Source organism: Xenopus tropicalis, chromosome 2 (assembly GCF_000004195.4).
Source record: "Xenopus tropicalis strain Nigerian chromosome 2, UCB_Xtro_10.0, whole genome shotgun sequence".
Taxonomy (NCBI): domain Eukaryota; kingdom Metazoa; phylum Chordata; class Amphibia; order Anura; family Pipidae; genus Xenopus; species Xenopus tropicalis.
This window is the reverse complement of record NC_030678.2, coordinates 73,971,637-73,997,744: the sequence shown is the minus strand read 5'-3', so window position 1 is coordinate 73,997,744 and position 26,108 is coordinate 73,971,637. Positions and strand designations below refer to the sequence as shown.

The window sequence follows — 26,108 nt, the reverse complement described above, 5'->3', positions numbered from 1 at the left end:
GGTTCTGCCTGCTTTGATGACTTGCCAATCCTATTATTATTATTAACTTTTATTTATAAAGCGCCAACATATTCCGCAGCGCTGTACAATAAGTGGGTTTGATACATTGGACATACAGAGTAACATATAAAGCAATCAATAACCGATACAAGAGGTGAAGAGGGCCCTGGGAGCACAGATACAAGGAACACCTTGACCCAGACACCCTGGTTATAGAAAGGGCTGTCCAGGGGAAAAATGCCTGTCCGGATTTCGAAATCAGGAAATCTGGACAGGACTTTTAAGTTAATGGCATGGTGATCAGCCAGTTGCTGATCACCACATCATAACCCTGCCCACTGACATCCTAACAACAACCCCAAAACGGCACCCATCCTGCCCAATGTCATTTGCCCCACCACCCGCACTCTAGAGCCACAAAAGGTGGAAACCCTAACAGGGAAGAATGTGCAGTGATCTCTGTCACTGTGCACATAGACTGGATTTTGGCCCTAAGATTCTAAAGTGTGTTTTTTAGGCAGAAATTCACCCCATGTGCATCATGACAGACAGACAGACAGACAGAGAGAGTCACAGCATACATAGAGGGGTAGAATGAGCAGTTTCTCCACAAGCTTCTGACAATGGTTTAAACTGTATTGCTGCTTTTACATAAGTGTATTGAACTAGGATAGCAAACCCACACTATATAACTACAGTGAAGTGAGCTGAATGCGCAATGTAATGTAAAAACAAAGCAAAAAACAGCAGTACTTCAGGCTGCAATTCACGACATGTTTTGGGAACTTGTCCCTTTTTCAAGTGATAACAAAGGGTTTGAATCAAAAGCAAGATAGACCTGATTTGAGTGTAATGATGAATGTGGCACTTTTTAATAAAAAAGCTAATATTAATAGCTCAAACCTCTAGATGCAAGAATGCTGCACAATATGGCCTTTGTTTCCAAATAAGGATCCCCTATTTTTATATCTAGGTAGTGAAATTGATTTACATTCTTGCTTTAAATGTATCTGTGTAGATTTAATAAGGGACTGCTTTTCTAGGAACTAATGCAGATAATTGTGTATCATGGACTTCATAAAGTGCATATTAGGTCACCACGGTAATAAGACATTTTTTTAAAAACTAGGATTGGACACAGTGTCGGACTGGGGTGCCAAGGGCCAACCAGAAAACCTTAGACCTTAGGCCCACTCTCCCCTTCTCTGTTTGCTCACTTTCTTTAGTCTCTTAATTTCTTCTTTTTACATACTATTATCTATCCTTTCCTCTGTTTCTTCTCATATAGAACTGAGTAATGGCCATGGTATAGGCATATAAGGTAAATGGTTGGGTGAGCACGAGGGCACACTGACTTCTGGGCCCACCGGGAGTCTTCCTGGTATCCTGGTTGGCCAGTCCGACACTGATTGGACAGTATTCCTAGCAGATGTACAGGTATAAAACCCATTATTCAGAATGCTTGGGACCTAGAGTATTCTGGATAATGGGTCTTTCTGTAATTTGGATCTCCATACCTTAAGTCTACTAAAAAATCAATAAAACATTAATAAAAGCCAATAGGATTGTTTTGTATCCAATAAGAATTAATTATATCTTAGTTGGGATCAAGTATAAGGTACTGTTTTATTATTACAGATAAAAAGGAAATCAAATTTAAAAATCTGAACTATTTGATTAAAATGGAGTCTATGAGAGACAGGCTTTCCATAATTCGGAGCTTTCTGCATAACGGATTTCCGGATAACGGATCCCATACCTGTACCATAATTGGGGATATTCAAGGCACTGTTTTATTTCTGCCAATATAATGATGATAAACATGTGACTGTAAAGCCTTAGTAGCATTTACCATATGCACTTATATTAGTCTATTGTAGTTTTTCCCCACAATCCCTTTTGTCTTCTAATTCTACCAGTTCTTTTGTAACCATTTCCAAGTAAGCAACAAAAACATGGCATTATATGGTACAAGGTGCATAGTTTGTTACAGCTCTAGTCAACTGTAGTAAGGAAGCATTTAATCGCCTATTTAAAGGCATTTTATTGGATGCATGTTGAATTATTGCGGATTACTGCATCTGGCAAACAATGCATTTTATTACATATGGGATGATATATCTGTTGATATATATAAATGAGCTCATTAAGTTTGACTTACGCAACAACATTGTCTGAACTTTTAAAAATAAATATAAATATAACTTTCACTTAACACAGACATACCTGGTTCAACAGATTGAACAGAAACCATAATAGTCTTTCTGTGTGCTTGATGGGACCAGTTCTCCATCACACTTAGGTTCATAGTGTAACACAAGATGAATTCTTGGACTTAAAGTACTTCTGCTTTCCATAGAGGTTGGTCACCCACATATTTTGACATTGTATTCAGGACAAAAAAAAAGTTCACCAGCTGCATGCTGTTTATTTGTGGTAATGAATACTCCTGATCTGACCTGTACCTTCTAGTAAGCTATTGCTGTACTGATACAACTGAATACAGAAAACTGCATAAAACAGACAGTGCTCCTTGGGATGATGCTATAAGTGGCCTTGGCCCCCTGGCACTTTAGTAAGACAGGTGCATGTCATGGAATTTCATCCTGATAGGTCTTTTTGGAAGGTTGTAGACTATCCAACTCATTAAGTTATTAGCAGCATTATTATTAACTATAATACAAATGATTTGATAAAACAGTATTCTACATCTGTTTCGCGTGCAGCTTCACCATCCTTGAAAAGCATGTACCAGCTGCTGCCTACGTTTAACCTCCCACACATCAGGGATCTGATCCACATTTGTTTTAATAAGGCAAGATCCATGGCAACTGCAGCAGTGTATTAGCCTGAATCCCTCTCTCTCTTTCTGAAGAAAAGAAAATTGAGCTGGAACTACAATGCAAAGAAATATTCAGGAAAATGAATGTGTCAGTATAAAAGCTGAGGTTATTAATAAAACACATTTATGATGCAAGTATTATGATGCACCAGCCCAGTTTAATTTTAGTACAAAATGTACAGGTGAAAGAGTTCCTAAACTGGCAAACACCCCCACTGCATAATGTTCAAAGCAGAGCATACAGAAGCACAGCCTTAATGGGAATTACTTTGATATTTGGGGTAAATAATTACATTTAGGCCTAGTATTCTGGTACTCAGGATGACAATTACATTATAATGTAGCTGAAGGATCTCATCAAAATGTTGACCCCCCCCAAAGTCTGAAAACCTCTTCATTAAAACAGCATTACAAACCCTAAAAAAGGTTAAAGTACAACGAAAGGTTAATATAGATTAAAAGTAAGCCTAAAGGCATTCTTTTTAAAGGAACAGTAACACCAAAAAATGAAAGTGTATAAAAGTAACTAAAATATAATGTGCTGCTGCCCTGCACTGGTAAAAGTTGTGTGTTTACTTCAGAAAGTCTACTATAATTTATATAAATAAGCTGCTATGTAGCCCCAGGGGCAGCCATTCAAAGGAGAAAAGGCACAGGCACATAGCAGAAAACAGATAAAACACCATTGTATTCTACAGAACTTATCTGTTATCTGCTATGTAACCTGTGCCTTTTCTCCTTTTTTCCAGCTTGAATGGCTGCCCCCGTGGCTACACAGCATCTTATTATATAAATTATAGTAGTGTTACTGTAGCAAACACACCAGTTTTACCAGTGCAGGGCAACAGTGCATTATATTTTTATTACTTTAAAGCTTTTTAATTTTTTGGTGTTACTGTTCCTTTAAGTACTTACTGCATATCTAAATTCCCAGATCTCTGCTTGCTTCTTTGAGATATGGTGCTGGCAGCCTACAGCAGTGTGAAGACTCCAGTGACATCACTGAAATGTCTCATCCCTTCCTGTAGGTGCCAGCGGCAGCCTTCCTATTCTCTGAGCATGTGTGTAACTCGATCCTGTCTGCTGTTCTGAGCTACACATACCCACCAGCCAATCAGAAGCGGATCTGGCAGAGGGGAGGGGGGGGAGGGAATGAAACACATGTGCAGCATGAAGCAAGGAGGGAAAGGAAGGGAGAATACCTTTTTAGAGATGGCTGCCTGTTCTAGAAAATGTGAAGTAAGTGTGACTGAGTAAATATTTGATTAGGTGAGCCAAAAGTGTGGCGTTTTTACTAAACAATAGGAGGACTATTGGGCAGTATGCTTTTTAAATTTTGACTTGCATTCTCCTTTAATAAATAGTGATGAGTGAATCTGTCCTGTTTCGAGTCTAAACAACTGGACTTTTCTTGAAAAAGTTTCATCACTCATCCGAGTGGCTTCTTCAGTTCAAATGAACCTTTGACCTATGTTTTTTTACTGGACCTATGTCTCAATACCACTTACTTCAAGCACAAGGAAGTTTTCTATAGACAAAAACATGGCTGTGCCATGGGTTCGCCTGTGTCTCCAATTGTAGCGAACCTTTACATGGAAGAAGTGGAAAAGAAAGCCCTGGACACTTTCAAGGGAACAACACCAAGTTATTGGTTCAGATATGTGGATGACACCTGGGTCAAAATTAAAGAACGCGAGGTTCCAGCCTTCACCAAACACATAAACTCGGTGGACAAAAACATCATGTTCACAAGGGAACATGTGAAAGACGGCAAACTGGCTTTTTTGGACTGTGCTATAGTTATCAAAGGGGGGGGCTGGATATTGCAGTATACAGGAAATCCACCCACACAGACCAGTACTTGCTGTTTGATTCCCACCACCCTTTGGAACATAAACTGGGTGTCACTAGGACTCGACATCATCGGAAGGAATATAAACATCTAAAAGGAGCTCTGAAAACTTGTGGGTACCCAGACTGGGTCTTTATAAAAAAACAAATCAAAGACTAGCAAAAAGACCAGACCAACAAACAGAAGGGAGGAACACAGCAGGCGAAGCAACATAGTCAACCCATATGTCGCTGGAACATCAGAAAAACTGAGGAAAATTTTCAACAAACATAGCATTCCTGTGTTTTTCAAACCCAGCAAAAAAAAAAAGCTGGTGCACCCTAAAGACCCTACACCAAAGCACATGAAAAGTACTGTGGTCTATGCTATCCAGTGTAGTGAAGAGTGCTCTGACTTGTACATTGGGGAGACAAAACAACCTCTCTGTAAGAGAACGGCCCAACATAGGCGGGCAAACTCCTCAGGACAAGACTTGACAGTCTATCTACACTTCAAAGAGAAAGGTCACTCTTTTGAGGACAGTAACGTGCATATTTTGGGCCGAGAGGACAGATGGTTTGAAAGAGGTGTGAAAGAGGCCATTTATGCCAGCCTGGAAACATCATCCCTGAACAGAGGAGGGGGCCTCCGACACCGCTTGTCATCAACATACAATGCCGCTTTGACATCCTTACCCCGGCGGTTTCACAACAGTTCGCACTTCCAGTCATGTACTTTGAAGGATTAACACCTGCATCAATGAGAATCATGGTACCATTGTGACTGGATCATACCTTCTTACACCTGTCAGTTTCAGCTAACACCTAACTGAATAAGTTCAATAGAACCATTGTAATTGGATGTCTGTGATTCTACTACCATCAAGGGTTTAAATACTGGGGAATTCCCTACCAGTCAGTGGTGAAACGTTTTCAAGAAAAACTCCAAAAAGTCCACTTGTTTAGACTTAATTCTACTAGATACTGTATATCGTGACCTGGATGAATGAGAATCTTCATAGACATGTCCTGTTTCACTTTGCCGAAAGATTCGCGAAACAACAGGAAAATATGGGAAACAGCGAAAAATCTTTGGAGCGCCTTTGTTGCGGGGCCGTGCCGAATTTGATGTGACCGTGACTTTTTTTGACATGCAATGAATTTTCCGCTGCAAATTGTCACTGAAATTTTGCAAAACAATTCGCCAATGGCAAAATGCGATAATTTGCTACAAATCCATGCTTGGCAAAAAAATTTGCTTATCGCTATTAATAAATAAATAATCAAGTTTACACTGTTTTTGTAAGTAGGGTTTTTTATTATAATTTTCTAGAAATGTTTGCTGATACATGTTAACATGTAATTGTGGGTAGAAAGATTTAGCAAAATAAAGATTTGTGCTAGAAGGAGCTAATAAGTTACCCACTAAAATATACTAAATACAAAATACAGTGAGGAATTTTCATCAGAACTGTTGTCTGTAAGTATACAACGTGGAGGTCAAATGCATATCATATAAGACTTCTTCTGTGGGTAGTATAATATCAAGTGTGTGTTACTGCCAGGAATATCAGCTGAGGTCGAACACAGTTAAATACTCGGTTATATTTTAAAGGAACCTCAATATGCTGTCCAGTTATAGACTACTACAGATGTTTGTAAGGTAAGGTATACAACAAAGGATCTTTATATTTGTAACACTGCAAGAGTATACAAAATGTCAGATGCAGTACACAGGTAGAACAGTGCTGATATTGAAAAATGGTGTGAGGAAACATGTAGCTACTATAGTTAAATGTAATATGGATACCTTGGTTAGAATATATTTTACATTATACACAGATGGAAATATTAACTTTCTAATAGAGAAAGTTATTCTTCCAGTTAGATGGGGAGACATCCTGGTGATTTGTCAATCAGAAAGTCATTTAGAATACGGTATGGCTAAAATAAGAGGTTGAATGTAGATTGTTTTTGGTCATTTTATGATATTTAACTTATGTATTTGTTGTCTTGGCTGATTTTGATATGTGATATTGTTTCATGGGATTATGTGTTGCCTATGATTAAAGGACCTGTTTTTAAATTTCCTAAAAATAAATGTGTCATAGGTGTGGCCTAACTTGTTCTTTGTGTTTTCTGAAGACATACATTTACCTGTTTTGGGTGCTGCCTTGGTTTGTGTTCATGGGTTGCTCTCTCTGAATGTTGCTCAATTTCATCACTTCTGTCCAGTTCCCATTGATGTGAGAATGTATAATCTGCCCAGAGAGGGGGAAAAAACACATTTAACCATGGCACCAATTACTGAAACATATTCAGCAATCCTGAAAAAGGAATACAGATTCTAGGCAAACTCATACCTATAACATCACACAGAACAAAATGGAACTATCCTCCTTGTAATGCCTCTTCTCCAGTTTAAATTATCAAAATGTGGCCAAATTATACTTATGAATTGTGTAGCTGAAATATGTAATTATTTGCATTTTTTCAAAATAAAAAAATAGGGTATATATAAGGCTGAGTGAGTTTTATTACAGCCCTACCAACCAATTACACATTATATAATGTAATTACTTTATAAACATAAGGGGGAAAAGTAGGAAACTGACAACCGCCAGGGAACCAAGCTGATATTACATGTTTCTCTAGGGATGCGAGAATTATCTCACTGACATATTTTTCATTGTTTCCAACGCTCACTGAGCAGATAAGCAGGCATAACGAAATGTATATAGCCAAGTAGTGTGTTTGTTGTGGACTAATTTAGTATATCCGATACAACATGATGAGATATTAGCTGCAAAATATATTTCATTATAGTACAATATATCTCTGCATCTCTACCAGTGTCTGGGAGTTTTTTGTTTTTTTTAAATAATCCAATCAAACTCAGTTCTAAAATGGGACAAGAATGTGGGGAGCAAAGTAAGAAGGGTTCAGTGGGATTCTGACTGATGTGCAAATTTTCTTATGTGTGTTTAACAGGTCATTCTCCTCAAAGATTTTGCTTTTGTTCCAAATGCTCTAATAGCTCTTTGACATATACTGCAATGCTCTTCAGTATCGAACCGATTAGCTTGTGTGCCGAATGGATGGAAACTATCCAAATGGCCATAAACAGGATGGCTCCCTTTTTGTTGCGCCTCTTTTTCTCTTCATTTACCAACACTTAAAGGAACAGTAACACAAAAATATTTAAATACCTTATAAGTCACAAAACATCTCTAATATTAGGTCTAGCCTTTCCCCCCTTGCCTTTTTTAAATGCTTCATGTAGAATTTTACTGACAAACTGCTCCATAGCAGCACGGCGAAAAGGCGACAGGTGCTTGAATTCCTGTGTGCACCGACCTGGCAGCACTTAAAGGAACAGTAACACCAAAAAATGAAAGTCTATAAAAGTAACTAAAATATAATGTGCTGCTGCCCTGCACTGGTAAATGTTGTGTGTTTACTTCAGAAAGTCTACTATAATTTATATAAATAAGCTGCTATGTAGCCATGGAGGCAGCCATTCAAGCTGGAAAAAAGGAGAAAAGGCACAGGTTACATAGCAGATAACGGATAAAACACTATTGTATTCTACAGAACTTATCTGTTATCTGCTATGTAACCAGTGCCTTTTCTCCTTTTTTCCAGCTTGAATGGCTGCCCCCATGGCTACAAGTCAGCCTATTATATCAATTATAGTAGTGTTACTGTAGCAAACACACCAGTTTTACCAGTGCAGGGCAACAGTGCATTATATTTTTATTACTTTAAAGCTCTTTCATTTTTTGGTGTTACTGTTCCTTTAAAGGAACAGTAACACCAAAAAATGAAAGTGTATAAAAATAATTAATATATTATATACTATTGCCCTGCACTGGTAAAAGTTGTGTGTTTTCTTCATAAACACTACTGCAGTTTATATAAATACCCTGCTGTGTAGCCATGGGGGCAGCCATTTAAATTGAATAAAGGAGAAAAGGCACAGGTTGCTAAGCAGATAACAGATTCCCTTTGTATTCTACACAGTTTATCTGGTATCTTCTTATGTAACCTGTGCCTTTTCTCCTTTTTTCAATTTAAATGGCTGCCCCCATGGCTACACAGCAGCTATTTCTATTAACTATAGTAGTCTTTCTGAAGCAAACACACAACTTTTACCAGTGCAGGGCAACAGTACATTATATATTTTTTAATTTAAAACATTTTTATTTTTTAGTGTTACTGTTCCTTTAAGCTTTTTATCAGCGTATGCAGTTTAAATTTATGTTTCTATTTGGAATAGCAAAAGACATAGAATAAACAAAGACACTCTTTTCAGAGCCTATACTCAAGGAGGACAAAATGTCCCCCACTTTCTCACATACTATAGAGCGGCAAGACTTACCCAACTCGCCCAATGGCATGCAGCACCTAATACAATCCCTTGGGTTGATTTTGAAAATACTTCTATTTCCCCTTTACAAACATCAGCCCTACTTTGGGCAACAACACGGAACACTCAACACCACCACATAGCAAATCCCATAGTCACACACCACTTAAAAATCTGGGCCCTACTGAAACCTAAAATCTTAACACACCAAAGAAATAGTAACCTACAACTACTGGTGGGTAACCCAGACTTTATACCAGGACTGAACGCAAAAGACTTCTTATGGTGGACACAAAACAATTTTCATAAACTAGCAGACCTCATCACCCCCAGGGGGCTGAAAACACTAGATTATCTGAAAGAGAACAACAACATTCCTCCCTCAGAACATTATAGATATACACAAATTCACCACTTTTACCTCTCACAAAAATCTATACGCCCAACCATGGAAATGTCCGGTTTTGAACTTCGGTGCAAGACCCCCACACACCTATCAGGGTTAATAACTCAAATATACCGTCAACTAAGGACGGAGCCTTCAGATAACATGTGCAAATATATGAGAGAATGGAATGCAGATTTACCAACTCCACTCCCCCCCCAGAAATGGGCTCAAATTTGGCAATCTGCAAAGAAAATTTCTCCAAATATAAGCGTTAGAGAAACTACATATAAACTTCTTGCTAGGTGGTATGTTACTCCAGCCCTAAAAAACAAGTTTAATCCTGAGTTCTCTTCACTATGTTTCCGAGGCTGTAAAGCACAAGGAAATTATTACCACACATGGTGGCTTTGCCCAATAGTAGAAAAATTCTGGTCCCAAACATTTCAACTTATCTCTCAAGTATTGCAAACAGAAGTAACTATAGACCAAGAACTAGCACTATTTTCACTACCCACCACAAACCTAACAAAAACCCAGAACAAACTGACCATACAATTTATAGCGGCAGCACTCTGGGTTATTGCTTTAAACTGGCTAGCCCCACACTTATCCATCTCCCAATTAAAATCTCGTATAGAATATATACAAACTATGCATTACCTTACAGCTACTTTATCGGACTCGCTGGAACAACATCTTGAACTCTGGGAACCCTGGACAACTTTCAAGACACTCTCAATAAGACAGTCCACAGAATAAAAGAGATTACCCACGAATACGGACACTAACCAACACCTTCTTAATGAAACGTACGATAACCCATGTCACTGATATTGTTACCTATTAATGTAAAATTGTTTTTCTTTTGGAAAATTGATAAATAAAGAGATTATAAATTTATGTTTCTATTTCAGTTAGGAGGGTAATGTTGCAATCATAAATTTAATAACGCTGATAAAAAGCTTAAGTGCCGAAGGTCCTCTGACACGAAGACAACTTCCGGGTCGGTGCACACAGGAATTCAAGCACCAGTCGCCTTTTCGCCGTGCTACTATGGAGCTAAAATTCTACATGAAGCATTTAAAAAAGGCAAGGGGGGAAAGGCTAAACCTAATGTTAGGATGTTTTGTGACGTATAAGGTATTTAAATATTTTTGTGTTACTGTTCCTTTAATACACTGGGTGACCGTGCAGCAGCAGGTGAAATTTTTAAACCTGCCCAATCAACAAACTGACGAATATCAAAGATATTTATACACATTGGTCTCTAATCACTGGTCCCCTATAGACCTGGACACAGAGAAAGAGTAAAGGAGGCCATACACAAGAAGATTTGCTTGTTTGGCAAGGTCGCCAAGTGAGGGTATCTTCTCCCGATATGCCCACCTCAGGTATCAGGCTAATTTATTAATTTGGCCCTAGGACCAAATGATCGAATTACAACAATGGGTATAGGGGCTGTCGGATCGGGGGCCACATCAACGATATGATTTTAGGCCAGATCTCAGTCGTGTAGGCCCATTGGGGTTCCTATACATGGGCAGATAAACTGCTGAATTGGCCTAAAGGACCCCAATCAGCAGCTAAAATCTGCCCATGTATGGCCTCCTTAAAGGACAATGAAAGGTTAATATAAATTAAAAGTAAGTCTAAAGGCATTCTTTTTAAGTACTTACTGCATATCTAAATTCCCAGATCCCTGCTTGCTTCTCTGAGATATGGTGCTAGCAGCCTACAGCAGTGTGAAGACAACAGTGACATCACTGAAATGTCTCTTCCCTTCCTGTAGGTGCCAGCGGCAGCCTTCCTATTCTCTGAGCATGTGTGTAACTTGATCCTGTCTCCTGTTCTGAGCTACACATGCCCACCAGCCAATCAGAAGCGGATCTGGCAGAGGGGAGGGGGGAGGGAATGAAACACATGTGCAGTATGAAGCAAGGAGGGAAAGGAAGGGAGATTACCTTTTTATAGATGGCTGCCTGTTCTAGAAAATGTGAAGTAAGTGTGACTGAGTAAATATTTGATTAGGTGAGCCAAAAGTGTGGCGTTTTTACTAAACAATAGGAGGACTATTGGGCAGTATGCTTTTTAAATTTTGACTTGCATTCTCCTTTAAGTAAAACACTGTCCTGGGAATACAGGGTAAAGTTTTCAGGGTACAACAATATGTAACAACTGTAAAAATTAAATTTCTTCCAAATATTTAAAACATGATGAACAGATGACATGCAAGTAACACAACCAATAAGCTAATAATTACAAACATAAGTAAATAGAGTTACTCTTTGGGAGAAAACATTACATGTAGAAAACAAAAGGATAAAATGAAAATACTGTACATGAAACAAAGATCATGGATCATGTGTTGGCTAATAGAACGGCTCATGGAATCAAACTGAAAAAACAAACTATGACAAATAAATCTAATAAAACAAGTAATGCAGTAACACTATTTTTATATATTATTGTTGTTGTTGAGAAAATGCTGGTTAAAAGCTTTTCATGAAAAAAGCAACTAACCTAACCAAAAACATATATGTTTCATAAGCACATGCCTTAAAATTAAGCTAAGGTTGCGAAGTGAGCTGATATTGGGCTAATTTGATCAAATGAAACCGCGGGTATAGGCCCCGTCAGTTTAGGGAACCACATCAATGAGCCGTTGTGGTCCCCGATCAGACAGAAAAATCAAACCTGCTCAATCGAGATCTGGCTTATTTTAGGCCAGATGTCACTCAGGGAGGCCCATCGTTAATTAATTTACTGGTCTCTACTTTGGTCATGGACACTCATCCTCCATTTATACTGACACTATATAGCTACATATAGCCCTGCTTCAGTATATGCTTCCTAAGTGTCACTCGTGTTATTTTTTCTGCCAGCCTTCTACCATACTGTGTGTGGTGTAACTGAGATGCACACGTGGGCAGAATGGGTCCAGAAAATGTACAGTCATAGGCAGACACCAATTATTTTCTCAACGGCCAAGTTGTGATTTAGACCTTAGAATCCTTTAACCTTTACCCTGGGACTGAAAGGCTGACTTCAGGTGACTGGGAGAAAGTGAGGTTTCCTGAGGCAAATTGATTGACAGGCATAGCGTAAGTGCCTTTCTATATTTTTGTTTTTTCCCTATTAATAACATTGGCAACCCTATAGCCATCGGATGTCTGTGGCTGAAGGATGCATCAGAGCCTTGTGGTCAGGGAGTTAATTACAAAAATAGAAGATAAAACAAAAAGGTCAGCTTTCTTTGTAACTCTAGCCTATTTATTGAATTTATTAGCTAGATTTTAGAAAGGGAAAGCGGGCCTGTTTCTTTATGATGATACAAAATATACTATAAAACTATAGTTCTAAAATCAAAATCCCTGTAATATGCATAAACGATTCTAAGAATAATTATGAACAAGCATTAACAATGCTAATAATACAGATCAGTAGTAATGGCAAAACTGATGGACCCACCTAATATTTAGGTAAAAATTATTCATCTTCTACTTCACTCCAGAGGCAGAGAAATATGAATGTAAGAGTAATAGTTAAGTGCATAGCAGAACTATAAAACTCAAAAACATCTTGATTTATATGGATTTTATTAACAGCCTCAACTCTCATATGTTATATGTTATAGCCTTTACACACATACACTGCATATACAAGTAGCAACTCAGTACATCACAGCACAAATATATGCATCAGCTCATATTTCATGTAGCGTGCATTCAGCACTGAAATGGAATGTGAATCTGACTGAAGATTTGGGGTGTTTTGCAGCCATGTTTTTAGGCACTGAAAATACAGCAGGAATAATTACCAAGAATGTCCCATATGATATTTGTCTTAAATTGGAGAGTCTTATGTATGTATTGTCATCCAAATTTGAATTTTTGAAGGAGAATGCAAGTCAAAATTTAAAAAGCATACTGCCCAATAGTCCTCCTATTGTTTAGTAAAAACGCCACACTTTTGGCTCACCTAATCAAATATTTACTCAGTCACACTTACTTCACATTTTCTAGAACAAGCCACCATCTCTAAAAAGGTATTCTCCCTTTCTTTCCCTCCTTGCTTCATACTGCACATGTGTTTCATTCCCTCCCCCCCTCCCCTCTGCCAGATCCGCTTCTGATTGGCTGGTGGGCATGTAAAGCTCAGAACAGGAGACAGGATCAAGTTACACACATGCTCAGAGAATAGGAAGGCTGCCGCTGGCACCTACAGGAAGGGGAGAGAGATTTCAGTGATGTCACTGTAGGCTTCACACTGCTGTAGGCTGCCAGCACCATATCTCAGAGAAGCAAGCAGGGATCTGGGAATTTAGATATGCAGTAAGTACTTAAAAAGAATGCCTTTAGACTTACTTTTAATTTATATTAACATTTCATTGTCCTTTAAGGACTGCATTCACATGACTCATTGGATATGAAGGGGGATCTTTTTGCAGCTCATTCAAGCACAACTCTTGACTGCTAGGTAGAAATATAATGAAATACAGCAAAGGGGCAGAGTGGCAGAAAATGTAAGGAAGCTTCCTGCAGTCTAAAGTTCTCTATTGCTTCCTCAGGTTGGTCACTGTAAATATTGTGGGCTTGTAGGAAGGGTTGACAGTATATAAGGTAAACAATAAGATTCTTGAGCTATTAAAACAGTAGATGGAAATGGTAGATTATAGGAAATATGGGATAAGATGATAGAGGGAAGGACCTTTAAAAATGGCTGAGCCAACATGGCACCGGGGGGGAAGAGAAAGGGTCACATACTGAAAAGAAAGAGAACTAGGGACAATGACATTCATGTGTTGGGGTAAGCTTTGCTCATAATTTGGAAGCGAGTCTGGCCCATTCTTCCAGGCAGATTTACTTCAGGTTGTTCAGGTTAGGCACAAAATATGTGTGCACCTTGATTTTCAAAAAGAGCCAAATCTCAGTTGAGTTAACTTGAGCCACTAAATAACAGTAACATTTTTGTTCTTGAGCCTCTGAAAAATACTGTCCTGCTCAAAGATGACCCTTCATTCAAGGGTCAGTTTTTGTAGACAAAGGTTTCATTGTGTATATATCTGTATTTTATACTATCCATTCTTCCTCTTATTTCAGTATATTCAGTCACTGTTGATGAGTCCCCACATAATGATGCTACCAACAACATTCTTTATTGTAGGTATTTTTTAGCTTGCCTCTGGCTCTGGCATACTTTATAGTATTTATGATTTTAACAATTAAGCTGTCCTAATATGTGCTCACAATTTATGAATTGGTCAGACAAAAGATGAACAGTAGATAGGTATTTTTCTGCATCAAAACTGAGAGGAATTTACTAAGCTTAAACACTAAAGAAGTGTGTTTTTTTGCTTCTGAGCAAGTGTATCATACATAAAAAATAGCAAAACTACATAACAGAGCTAACAATGAAATGCTGACATGGTACAAAATAATATGCATGAATGGGTTAAATAATGGAAACATATAAATGTCATGATTATAATTATCAGAAATAGAAACGAAATGACTTATAGTCCATTCAACATAATGTACTGTTTGTACACTGACAACAGAGATTAGAAAATGAAGAAGACAAAATTGGAATTACTTCACAGACTAGAAGACAGTGGCTTATGAGCCATATTTTTATTGGTTCCCCATTTTAAAAGGAAACGGGTGGAGAAAGTCCCTAAAATATTTTCATAAGCTAATGGGCCCCAGAGCACCTCTGTATTTTGTGCCAAATGTAATCCTGATCTTGCCTTTTTGTTTATGAATGTGTGGTGCATGGTATTATCCCATAGCTGTGTTGGAGATGGAGATTTTTGTTTTGCTGATGCTGAAGCTCACTGCTCTGTGTTTCCATGAAGTACATGTCATTTAGCAGCAGTGTATATGAGAGTGATGAGTTTGATTTAATCACTGCCCAGTCCCATGAATATATCCATTTACATTACTCAAACTCAAGCAAATGTATATGTCATTAGTTGGGTTAGAGGTCTTCCCATTGATTCCTTCCCATGGGCAGCCTATAAGGAAATAAGACTCAAGCCTGTTTTTGCCAACAGTGATAGATCCTTTTAGCACCAACTTTACCCCATGGAAGTCATTTCATGTTTATATGACAAGGGCTATTGTCATTAGCATCAAATTAACATTGCTAAATGTTTGGTCTTCATCCTAGCCCTTTTAGTTGGTAACACAGTATACTACATCTCAATTAAAATTAAAAGTTTTTGGGGTAAAACTAGATACAGAGGGGTCAACTATGTCCTATGTTGTCACATCACTATTCACACACATACCTAGCAATTTGAAAACAGCTGGAACAGGGTTAAACCCTTTACAGCAAAACACAGCTTAACCCAGATGTTTGCTGGACTTCAAAATACAAAAAGATACAAGCTTTACTGATTACAGTAACTCAGTAGACAACAAAAAGTTGACAAAAGAAGATGAACATCATAATAAACTGGCCATTTTGGACTGTAATATACGTCAAAGAGAAGGGACATATGAATGTTCAATCATACAGGAAACACACTCATACTAACAACTATTTGCTGTTTGATTCCCACCACTCACTAAGCTAAGAAAGGTACACATATAGGGATACTTTAGGCAGTAATGACTGGTGCTGTGAGTGAGCAGAGAGGTGGGCACAGCTGCCAACCTCAGTAGCAATTCCATAAGGGATGGCATGTTCAGATCATGAGGATGGTTAGGGCACTGTATGAGGGAATTTGGGAGCAGGTATAGCCTTTAGGGTTCTGAAACTGACATTGTTGAACACTAGATTTTAGAACAGCACACAATAGTAAAAAAAATCAAAGTCTGCCTTGGGACTCCTCCAGTTACATGGGAGTAGGAGAAACAATAGATTATCTGAAAGCAGTTCTAATATGTAGCACTGGCTCCTTCTAAAAGCTCAGGCAAAATGCACTGAGATGGCTACCTACACACCAATATTAAATCGCCGCACTTTGGAGAACAAAAATGGGCAGCATAGAAGCATGCCATTCAAACATAACCTGGAATTTTTTCAGGGTATCCATGTAGCATAGAAGCATACAAAATGGATGGTTACCCCCCTAGTTTCCTCTCCAGGATGAGAACCAGAAGGAAAGTGCATGTCACTAGAGAAGGTTAGGTCCTGGAAAAATAGACAGAAATTGAGAGAATGCTTTCTTGGGAAAAGGAGGGTCCTGCCTCGTGGAGGGAAGCCATCATTAACCCTTTTGTACCTTTGCTGCTGAGGGACTGTGTGAGAAAAGACTGACAGTGATGGTTCAGTTTTATTGTTATTCTTATATTTTTTGCATATTTTTCTTTTCAGGCCCTCTTCTATTCATCATTCTTTTTCACAAACTGCTGTCTGCTAAATCAGGTCTTTGCAACCAGAATAGCAGCTGAAGTTCCAGGCCTAAGAGTTGCAGAACAAGAAATACAAATACAAATAAAAAAAATAAAAAAACAAAAACTACAAAACTAGTTGAACGAGTTTTAAAATACATTTATATACAAATTTGAAGGTGAGCTTCCCCTTTCAGATGACGCAGAGGCTCTATATGGTGGGGGTTGACACTGATATAATGTAGCTACTGGCTTGGTTATGAAGTACATTGTGTTCAATGTTCTAATACAGCCAACTCATATCTATGACTGGCACATTGCCATGGTGACAGTAGGCATGAAAGCTTTTGCACAACTACACAAAATTTCTCTCTGCAGTAATGACAGTGTTAGACAGTTACTATGACAACCTTTTGCATCAGTGGATTCAGTAGAAATGGATCTAAACATCCCAAGATATGCTCTAACATATTTTATAATGAAAGCAGCTAAAGAGCTAATGATATATGTCAGGATAATCCAAAATTATGATTTGATGGATGACTCGCTGCCCAGAGCTGCAGACTAGTTTCAATGAGCTGGTGCATCTGATTAATTGATAGAACGTCTGTGTGTGAAACTGAGCCTTGTGGAAACGGTGACCTTTATTCTGGAGTTACACAGTACATTCATTAACTTAGCATCTCAGAAGACTTGCATTTTAGTAGGCAAAGCTTTACTACTATCTACAGTTCTGCACCTATTTCACTCAACAGTCGTGCTGCAAAAGTAAACATTGCTATTTATCTTCTTTCACCCTCTAGAAAATAGTTTTTTCTTTGTGATACTAACATTGAAGCAAATGCCAAAATAAAACACAAGTGCAGTATTACACATATAGGCACTGCAACTTCATAAAAGTGGGTAGTTTGTATAATCTGTATAGTTTGTATAGTTTCTTTTCCAGTTGGAAATCAAGGATGGTTTTTAAAAACACCAATTCCAGCACTTAAACCAATATTCAATCAACTGTGAAATATGGGATTATTAACTCGACTGCACAAGAATAATATTTGTAGCAACATTAGGGCTCATTTAAAATTGCAAGATGCTTTAGCTCTAAAAATTGGTGTGATACACAATCTGCTAGCATCTATTATAATTTATAATAGCAACATGCTCCAATTATATGTTGTGTCTACCCTGATGCATAAGATCCCTGTACTTGACAAGTGCCTAGACCAGAACTAAGTACAGGTTCAGGATCTGATATTCAGAAAGCAACTATCCAGAAAGCTCAAAATTACTGGAAGGCCATCTCCTATAGATTCCATTTTGATTCACATTTTTCAAAGTTTCCTATTTTCAGTAAAAATTAAACTGTGCCTTTTATTTGATCTCAGCTAAGATATAATGGATCCTCACTGGAACCAAAACAGTTGTATTGGATTTATTTAATATTTAAATAATTTTTAGCAGAAGTATGGTGATCTAAATTACAGAAAGACCCTTTATCCTGAAAAAGCCAGGTCCCGAGTATTCTGGATAACAGGACCCATACCTGTACAGAGTTTCCAATAGATTAGTTTAGTTATTCCAGTTAAATTAAAAGCAATTTGAAGGGCATATAAAAATGTGGAACTGTGAACTAAAATTTTTACACTGGAACTTTGGAATGAAATTCTGCATTGTGCCAGTTTAGTAAAATGAGTCCTATTGTGTTTCATTGGAAGGAAATATTGATTTGTTTCAAAGTCGGTTTTCACTTGATACTGCTGTCCAAGGCTGTTATTTTCAGGGCTCCTGAAAAGACAAACCCTCTACAGTTACCCACCCTAGAACCTCAGCTTCTGTTTTCTTCCATCTAATGAGGTTAACAAATTTGTCTTTGTATAAGGGATGCTGGTTTTCCATTGACTCTCTGCTTGTTATTTACAGGTAGTAATGTAAACATATTCTTCTGTATTTATAATATACTAGGTTGGATCCGTCACATCCCAGAGGTACAGGTAAAATAATTCCACAAATCCAGTCCTATAATTGCTTCTGCTTTATATGTGTTTTAGTTCATACATTTTCTTATTCTGACTATTTATTCTCATTGCCACCCTAGAATAGTTCTGTGAATGAAATGCTGAGTTTCATATTTAACTTCTCCAATCTTTTGAATCTGTAATAGTCAGAATTAGTTCCCTTAAAAATTTACAAAGCACAAGGTAAAGTTAATATCCTGGTGTACACTGCAACAATAGTAGAGCAGATGTTCAGTTAGCTCCCATCTATGTATTTGCCACAGGAAATATAGAGCCTGAATTATTGTAAAATAAGAGCCTGAATTATTGTGGAGCTTTATCTGGTATCAAAAGGTTGCCAGCTGTGTGGCTAAGTTCCTTTATGCCAAGCAGTTTTTCTATAATCAGTTAATCTACAACAGAGAATTTATTGCTCTTACATACCTCTCACAATCAGTCGCTCCTGGCTGGGTGCAGGGAAGAGCTGCAGTCCTTCAGACCAGGACTTAGACTTTGGGAAGTGTCGGAAAAGGTTGCGGATTTTTTTTGTGACCACCCCAAAGCATGCTGCTGTTGTCTCCGTCCGTCTCTGCGCCATTCCGTATTCCTACCCCACACACACAGAGGTTAGATCCCAGAGGAAGCCATGAGGGAGCCAATAATACTCCCCTACATCATTTTTATCTCCAAGAAAAAGCGTCTTTGGATATACTACGAGGTCCATATGCACACTTACAAAAAAGCTTAGTCTAGTAAAGCCCCTAAAAAAAATCACTAAATACTAATGATGATCACCCTTTGGAAGATCAGTATTTGCTCAAGGTTTTTCTTTCCTGACATACACAAATGAAAAGGAGTTGGAAAACAGCTTCTGGGCTTCTCTGGCTTACAGACAGATTTTGCAGCCAAAAATCCCATCCGTCTGTTTTCTCTGTACCAGCTCTAGGAGAAAAAAAACTTTCTATTTCTGGGGCTTTTTGTAAGATAAGATAAAAAGCAAGAGTGTGCAAGACTGTAACCTAAAACCTTGCCTTGTTACACAGGGAATAATCTGCTCACAGCCCTTTTTCCCCTCTGCTTCTCCTTTCCATTTTCAAATATTGGCAGCTCTTCGATTAATTCACTTAACCCTTGAGTGTCAGAGTAGTAAACAAAGCATTATGTTCCATCAATATCTGATATTCCTCCTGAATATTCACATTAATATAACGATTACCAGAAATCACCCACGAGCAGTCATCTATATTAAACCCTCAGAGAAATCAGTAGTTCTCCAAAATGGAAAGTCATTAATTGATTTCTGGATGAGGTTTTTTTTGGATGAAGTTCACAGGCTTGAAAAAGTATAGGATGTGTCTGTGCAGTTTAAATTTTTAAAAGCTGGCTTCTATTCTCTTGCTGTCAGATAACTGGAACTGCTCTCAGGCAAAATTGTGATAAGGACCTGTTCTGCCATTTCTCTGACTTTCTTCAGATCTTTTAAAAACGAACAATATTGCTAAAAAAGGGCTGCAGCAATACATGTGTAAGGTTGTTTTTTTTAATGTGGCATTCTTTTAATAAACTATCCCCTATATGGAATTAAAGACACTTAAGTGCCTGCCTGGTCCATAGCAGTTAATATGATGCTTGCAGGGCTGCTCCTGCCATGAAGCAAGGTAAGAGCCCCCTTAAATTTGTGCTGCCCTAGGCCTGGGGCCTCTCCTCAAATCCGAGCCTGGCTGAGAATGCAATAGCGATGCGCCCCCCCCCCACCCAGGTCCCGCTCCGACGTGCAAAAGGGAGGTGGGTTGTATCGGGTCTACTGCCTCAGATGGCAGCAACCCCAGAAAGGATGTTTGCATTCTTATTAGTTGCTTTTTTTTTACTAGTGGCCAGACTTAATTTCATGAGAAAATTTTTATGGTTTATCATGTGAAAATGTATGAGCAAGATCTAATTTGATGGGGGAAAAAAACTCCATTTATCCACAGGTCAAGAATCCGCCATGTGTGTCATAAACCATACAATTCAATAGCGTAATCATGTGATAGAAAAGTGAAATGAATTTCATCCGGCGCTATGGGTTCTTATAGGCGATTAGACCAGTAGTAAACTTTACATCTGTTATACCAGTTTCCCATATATTTTTAATGAATCAAATTTGGGAAAAGTGAAGTTTGTGCCATCTCTAAAACATCCATATTGACCAAACCCCAGTGACAATGGCCTGGGTCATGTGCTCCTGGGTCCATTATTTATTATGTTGAGTTTGTATATTTTAGTATATAATACAAAGTTTTTCATAAAAATTAAATAACATCTGAAAATATACAGTTAAAGCTTGTAATACAGTTGCAGAACATAACATTGCAAGGTGCAGTTTTTGACACACTTGCCTTAAATTGAATCATTCTATGCCTTGCATCCTGTAGGTCTTGATCTGTAACTGACGTCACTATCACATAAATGAAAGGAAAAAAATTGCCAACCCTCCTCTCCAAAAAAACCAAACAAACAAGTTTCCTTTTAACAGCTAGTAAATATCTAACACCATATTATGTATTTAACTGAGGCTTCAGGAAGAAACTTGCTACTGACAGTAATATTTCCAGTGGATAAAAATAATCAGTAACATATAGTTAAGGCAGCTGTCTTTGCAAGAACAAATTTTTGGTTTTGCCCAAACTGTGCGCTGAAATTCATGGTAACTACTCAAAACACAAGGGCAAAACTTTATTTTTCTATAGTCCAATCTGGACACAGTTAATTTTCCCTTCAGACGATTTGCAACAAATGTAGCAGTATCTTGTTTAAAATATATTTAGACTGATAGGCTACCATCTGACCTTCTCCAAAGTCTTCAAGATTACTGAAATCGATTAGAAATAATTATTAAACTAGCAACTGGTCTTTTAGGGAAGCCAAAGTGTAGGTTCAAAAAAGTTACAATCTGTCTGCTTCAATTAGACTGTTCCTAGGAATGCTGAGATGATACGTCATCTCCCAAGAAAGTGAGCATCCTCCTTTGGTGAATTTTTTCATCTCCATCTCCAGCTTTGGCATTATCCATCACCAGCTTTGACATTATCTGATGTCTCCACATTTTACAAATTGATAAATTAATCATGTAAGGTTGCAGTTTGTGAAAGCAACTGTTTAAAATGGTCTCTCACACACCAGGGGAAGATGTAACACCCAACCTGAGGGAAAATAAATAAAGACAAAAGAAGATTTTGATTTATTTAGTGTTATTTTAGTACAGGAGTACAATTACATGGTTAATATTACAAGCAAGCCGTATCTAAAAAAAAAATGTGTTTTTGGGCTCTGGGTTCACAATAGATCAGTCACAATGGACTGAATCGTGAAGAGTAAAGGTGGCCATAAAGGGACAGATTTCAGCTGTCGAATCTGGTCCTTCAGACTGATTTGGCAGCTTATCTGCCCATGTATGGACACGATGGGCCAACCCCACATCTGGCCTAAAATTGGCTAGATCTTGATCAAGTAGGTTTGATTTTCCATCAAATCGGGGGCCGCATTGGCTCGTCCTATGCCCACTGTTGTAGCCCAATATTGCTGACGTTTAGGTGGGCATATCAGGAGAAGATCCGCTCATTTGGCGACCGTGCCAAACAAGCGAATCTTCCCATGTATGGCCACCTTTAATCTCAGGGGTTCTTTCTGGATACAAGCCCCACTAACAACTCTTGTGATAGTTTTGTCTACTGAATGATACTAAAGCAACACATTAAGGTGTCATTATTGGTGTTATTGTGTATAGGTGTTATTATTCCCTTGCCTAGAAACCCATATCAACCAGAAAATTGTTTACTTTTTTTGTTTTGATACCAATGAATAGCCCAAATAAAAGGCAATTGCTTATATGGTTGCTGAGGAACACTAGACTACAAGACCTTTTGTGTCAACCACTGGATCCAGGGCAGCCATCAGGTAGCAAAGGGGGTACAATTGCGCATTGTGAAGTTACGCATAGAGTTACGCTAAACCTTACGCAATCTATGTAACATTCGCAAAAACTGCTTAGAAAACTATGTAACTAGCCAAGAAACTTATGTAACTATGTAAAAGACAATAGAGACAGGGACAAACTCCACTGACCACCAATAAATTAAAACTTAAAGTAAATTTCACTGCCCTCAATGAACTGAATGACAATCATTATTCATTTTAACTATTTCTATGAACTGCTTATTATAGAGTAACATCAGCTCTTTATATTGGGAGCTATTTACTGAATTATATCAGTGTCTTCTACATGAACTTTCCAGCAGGGGAATGACTGGTTATTGGGCCCCACAGCAACATTATTGGGCCCCTACACTTATGCAATTTATGTAACTTGTGCAAAAACATATTGTATTTTCAAAGAAACTTACTTAACTTACATATAAATTCCACTGACCCCCAAATTAAAATACTGACTTATTGGCACATTCATTATTTTAACTACTTTTATGAACTACTATTGACTAGTTATTTTGCAAAAACCCGTTGAGTCCAATGCATTTCTGTAAAATTATGTGGTTTCACAAAATTATCAGAAAAGCAAAATGGAAGTTCATTATAAATCAGTTAAAGGAAAGGCTTTTTAGAAACAGGGGCACTGCTGCCATAGGGCAAGTTAAAGGAATACTGTCATGGGAAAACATGTTTTTTTCAAAACACATCAGTTAATAAAGCTGAATTGATTTTTTTTTTGTTAAAAGTGCAAACAGATTTTTTTAATATTTAATTTTGAAATTTCACATAGGGCTAACCATGTTCTTCATTTCCCAGGGTGCTATGGCCATGTGAGGTACACTTTACTGCTGAGCTGCAAGTTGGAGTGATATCACCAACCCTTCCTTTCCCCCCCAGCAGCTGATCAGCAGAACAGTGGGAAGGTAGCAAGACAGAAGTTCCCAGTAGATATCAGAATAGCACTCAATAGTAAGAAATCCAAGTCTGGTTTGGGCTCCTCCAGTTCCACGAGAGTAGGAGAAACAAATGATTATCTGAAAGCAGTTCTAATGTGTAGCGCTGGCTCCTTCTGAAAGCTCAGACTCAGGCACAATGCACTGAGATGGCGCCTACACACCACTTCCGCCCAGTGGTGAAGAGCCACTCTTGTTAACCTTAAGAGATGAAATTACTATTAAGCACCCCCCAGTGACTGTAATCGCTGCTCCTGTTAGGAGACATCTGCACCAGCCCGGGGTAACAGCATTCCTTACCCTTCTCTCATCTATCTTTGGGATTCTGGGGCACCAGCCCAGAGTAAAGGGTAAGTGATAACAATCACTGGGGGGGGGGGGGGGGCATTGTAAATATTACTCTAGAGCACAGATATTAACAAACTCTTACCTCTCTATAACACTGTTGTTTTGTTGTAGTTCATAAGATACTGTTTTCATTTGATCTCTCAGCTTTAGCATCCTGTAATAAACAGATTTAGAAAGTACAAATGTAATGTACAGTGGTGATATGGCAGAGTTTACTGCTTAGAAAAAACTTGCAACATTTAGCCAAATTCTTCTAGGTCAAATTAACTCTAGGGTATTTCTAAGAAGCTGACTAGCAGGCTTGCTGGATATTCTTCCTGTAGTTGGGAAACAGCAGTAAAAAAGAAGGGTTGGACTGGCATACCAAGGTACCAGAGGATCTACTTGTGAGCACAGTGGGCCCCAGCCATGGACAACAAGGTTCATATGTATTGCTATCACTGAGTAGTGAGGTCATTTTGCAGTGATAGTCAGTTGTGTTGAGCACAACTGCACATTGCCCTTTATCTGCTGACAGGATGGTGATGTTCGGGTCCTTACTAAGAGATGCGAGCGCTCTCCTTTCTTGTGTAGTAAGGTTAGAGGTGGGTGTTCTGGCACTTGACAAGGCAGCTGACACTTTAAGTCGGAGTTGTTCTGCTTCCTCCACCTTTATATGGTTGTTATTGATAGCAGATTCTGTGGCTGTGATGAGCTCAACCACTGGGATGTGTTGTGGTGTTACTGCATAGTTTAGCCCCTTGGCTAGCACATCATTTTCTGGCTGAGTAAGTTCCCTGTCTGATGGGTTCTTAACCCATGTATCCTTGGTGTTCTTTGATGTCTGATCTTTCTGCCTCCAGGTTGGTTCTTCTGTCCTTTTCAAACCACTGCTATGTGACAATAAGTTGGTAAACTTGCTTATTTGCCTCTCCTTACTCTTAATGTGTTGGGCCATCTGTGCATGTTCAATGAACTGAACCACCCTTTCCAGAGTTATATCAGGTAGCTGTTTTGTCAGACTCTGTTTCAGTTATTCAATTTCAATTTTCTGTTTAAGGGCCTCAATGGTGAAGTTGATCTGTCTAACCCGTTCATTTAGTAGATGTTTTTGGGCCTTCTGTGAGATATTGCTGGCTCTGTGACCTTTCACAGTGGAACCCAGGTGTAGGCTACAAGGAGTGAGTCCCTGATGTCTGCATCTGAGATTGAAGCGTAGATGGTTTCGACAGTCTGCAAGTTTTCTTGCTATTTTTTTCATATTCCTGAACCAGTTTTAGAGTATTCTCTCCAAAATGAATGGCAATATACCATGGCAATATACCATGATCTGGATGAATGAAAATCAACTTTTATGGTGCTTGTGTTGCTTCCCAAGTCTTTTTACATTTGACTGTGGCTCACGAGTAAGAAAGGTTAGGGACCCCTGTCTTACACAATACATGTTTTTTTTAGTTTAGATTTCTTTCTGCCTCCTGGACACTTAGGGGTACATTTATGATGCTCTGTAAAAAGTGGAGTGAAGCATTACCAGAGATGTTGCCCTAAGTTAGAAAACCAAATCTGATTGGTTGCTATGACCAACATCTCCGGTGATGTTTTACTCCACTTTTTATACAGCATGATAAATATACCCCTTAGGGACACATTCATTAAAGTATGATTGAATCCGAAAGCACAAAAATCGTATTTTTTCTAAGTTTTCGTACTGTGCGGATTTTTTGCAACTTTTTCGTACAATTTGTGCGACAAAATCGTATTTCTTGTGCCGAGTATGAAAGTTTTGGATTCATTCAAGCTTTGGTATTGTGACTTTCCTTGGGCCAGGTTGGAGCTGCAGAGTCCTATGGGAGGCTTCCAAAAACATGCATAGAAGGATCAAAAAAAGGTTTCCCCGGCGTTTGCGATTGTTCGGATATGAAAATTTTGTGACTTTCGGATCGCCAATAAGATATTCTCGAGACTATTACGATTTTTTCGTAAGCATATTCGTGACATTTCTGATCATCAGAAATTATCATATCTAATCCGAATTTTCCCCATTTCGGGATTCAAACTCGTACTTTGATGAATCTGCCCCTTAGAGTAGGTTATTTAAAGGCACA

At 38.4% G+C, this 26,108-nt stretch overlaps 2 protein-coding genes across 6 annotated transcripts in view; both read right to left on the bottom strand.

Moving 5' to 3' along the window:
* The window catches only part of rassf5 (Ras association domain family member 5), a 46,597-nt gene extending 26,800 nt beyond the window's left edge, over window positions 1-19,797 (bottom strand). For both annotated transcript variants that reach the window (XR_208191.3, XM_004910651.3), the window contains exons 1-2: window positions 19,202-19,797; window positions 6,830-6,933 (exon numbers count right to left, since the gene is read on the bottom strand). Coding sequence is in view for 1 of the 2 variants with exons in the window: in XM_004910651.3 (XP_004910708.1) it covers window positions 6,830-6,933; window positions 19,202-19,355 (258 nt within the window). In the remaining variant the exon portion in view is untranslated. The remainder of the gene's footprint in view (window positions 1-6,829; window positions 6,934-19,201) is intronic.
* A 1,069-nt stretch (window positions 19,798-20,866) lies between these two features.
* The window catches only part of ikbke (inhibitor of nuclear factor kappa B kinase subunit epsilon), a 41,965-nt gene continuing 36,723 nt past the window's right edge, over window positions 20,867-26,108 (bottom strand). For all 4 annotated transcript variants that reach the window (XM_031896876.1, XM_031896873.1, XM_031896875.1 and 1 more), the window contains 2 exons: window positions 24,107-24,178; window positions 20,867-21,939 (listed from right to left, as the gene is read on the bottom strand). In XM_031896876.1, coding sequence (XP_031752736.1) covers window positions 21,909-21,939; window positions 24,107-24,178 — 103 coding nt within the window. In that variant the 3' untranslated portion in view covers window positions 20,867-21,908. The remainder of the gene's footprint in view (window positions 21,940-24,106; window positions 24,179-26,108) is intronic.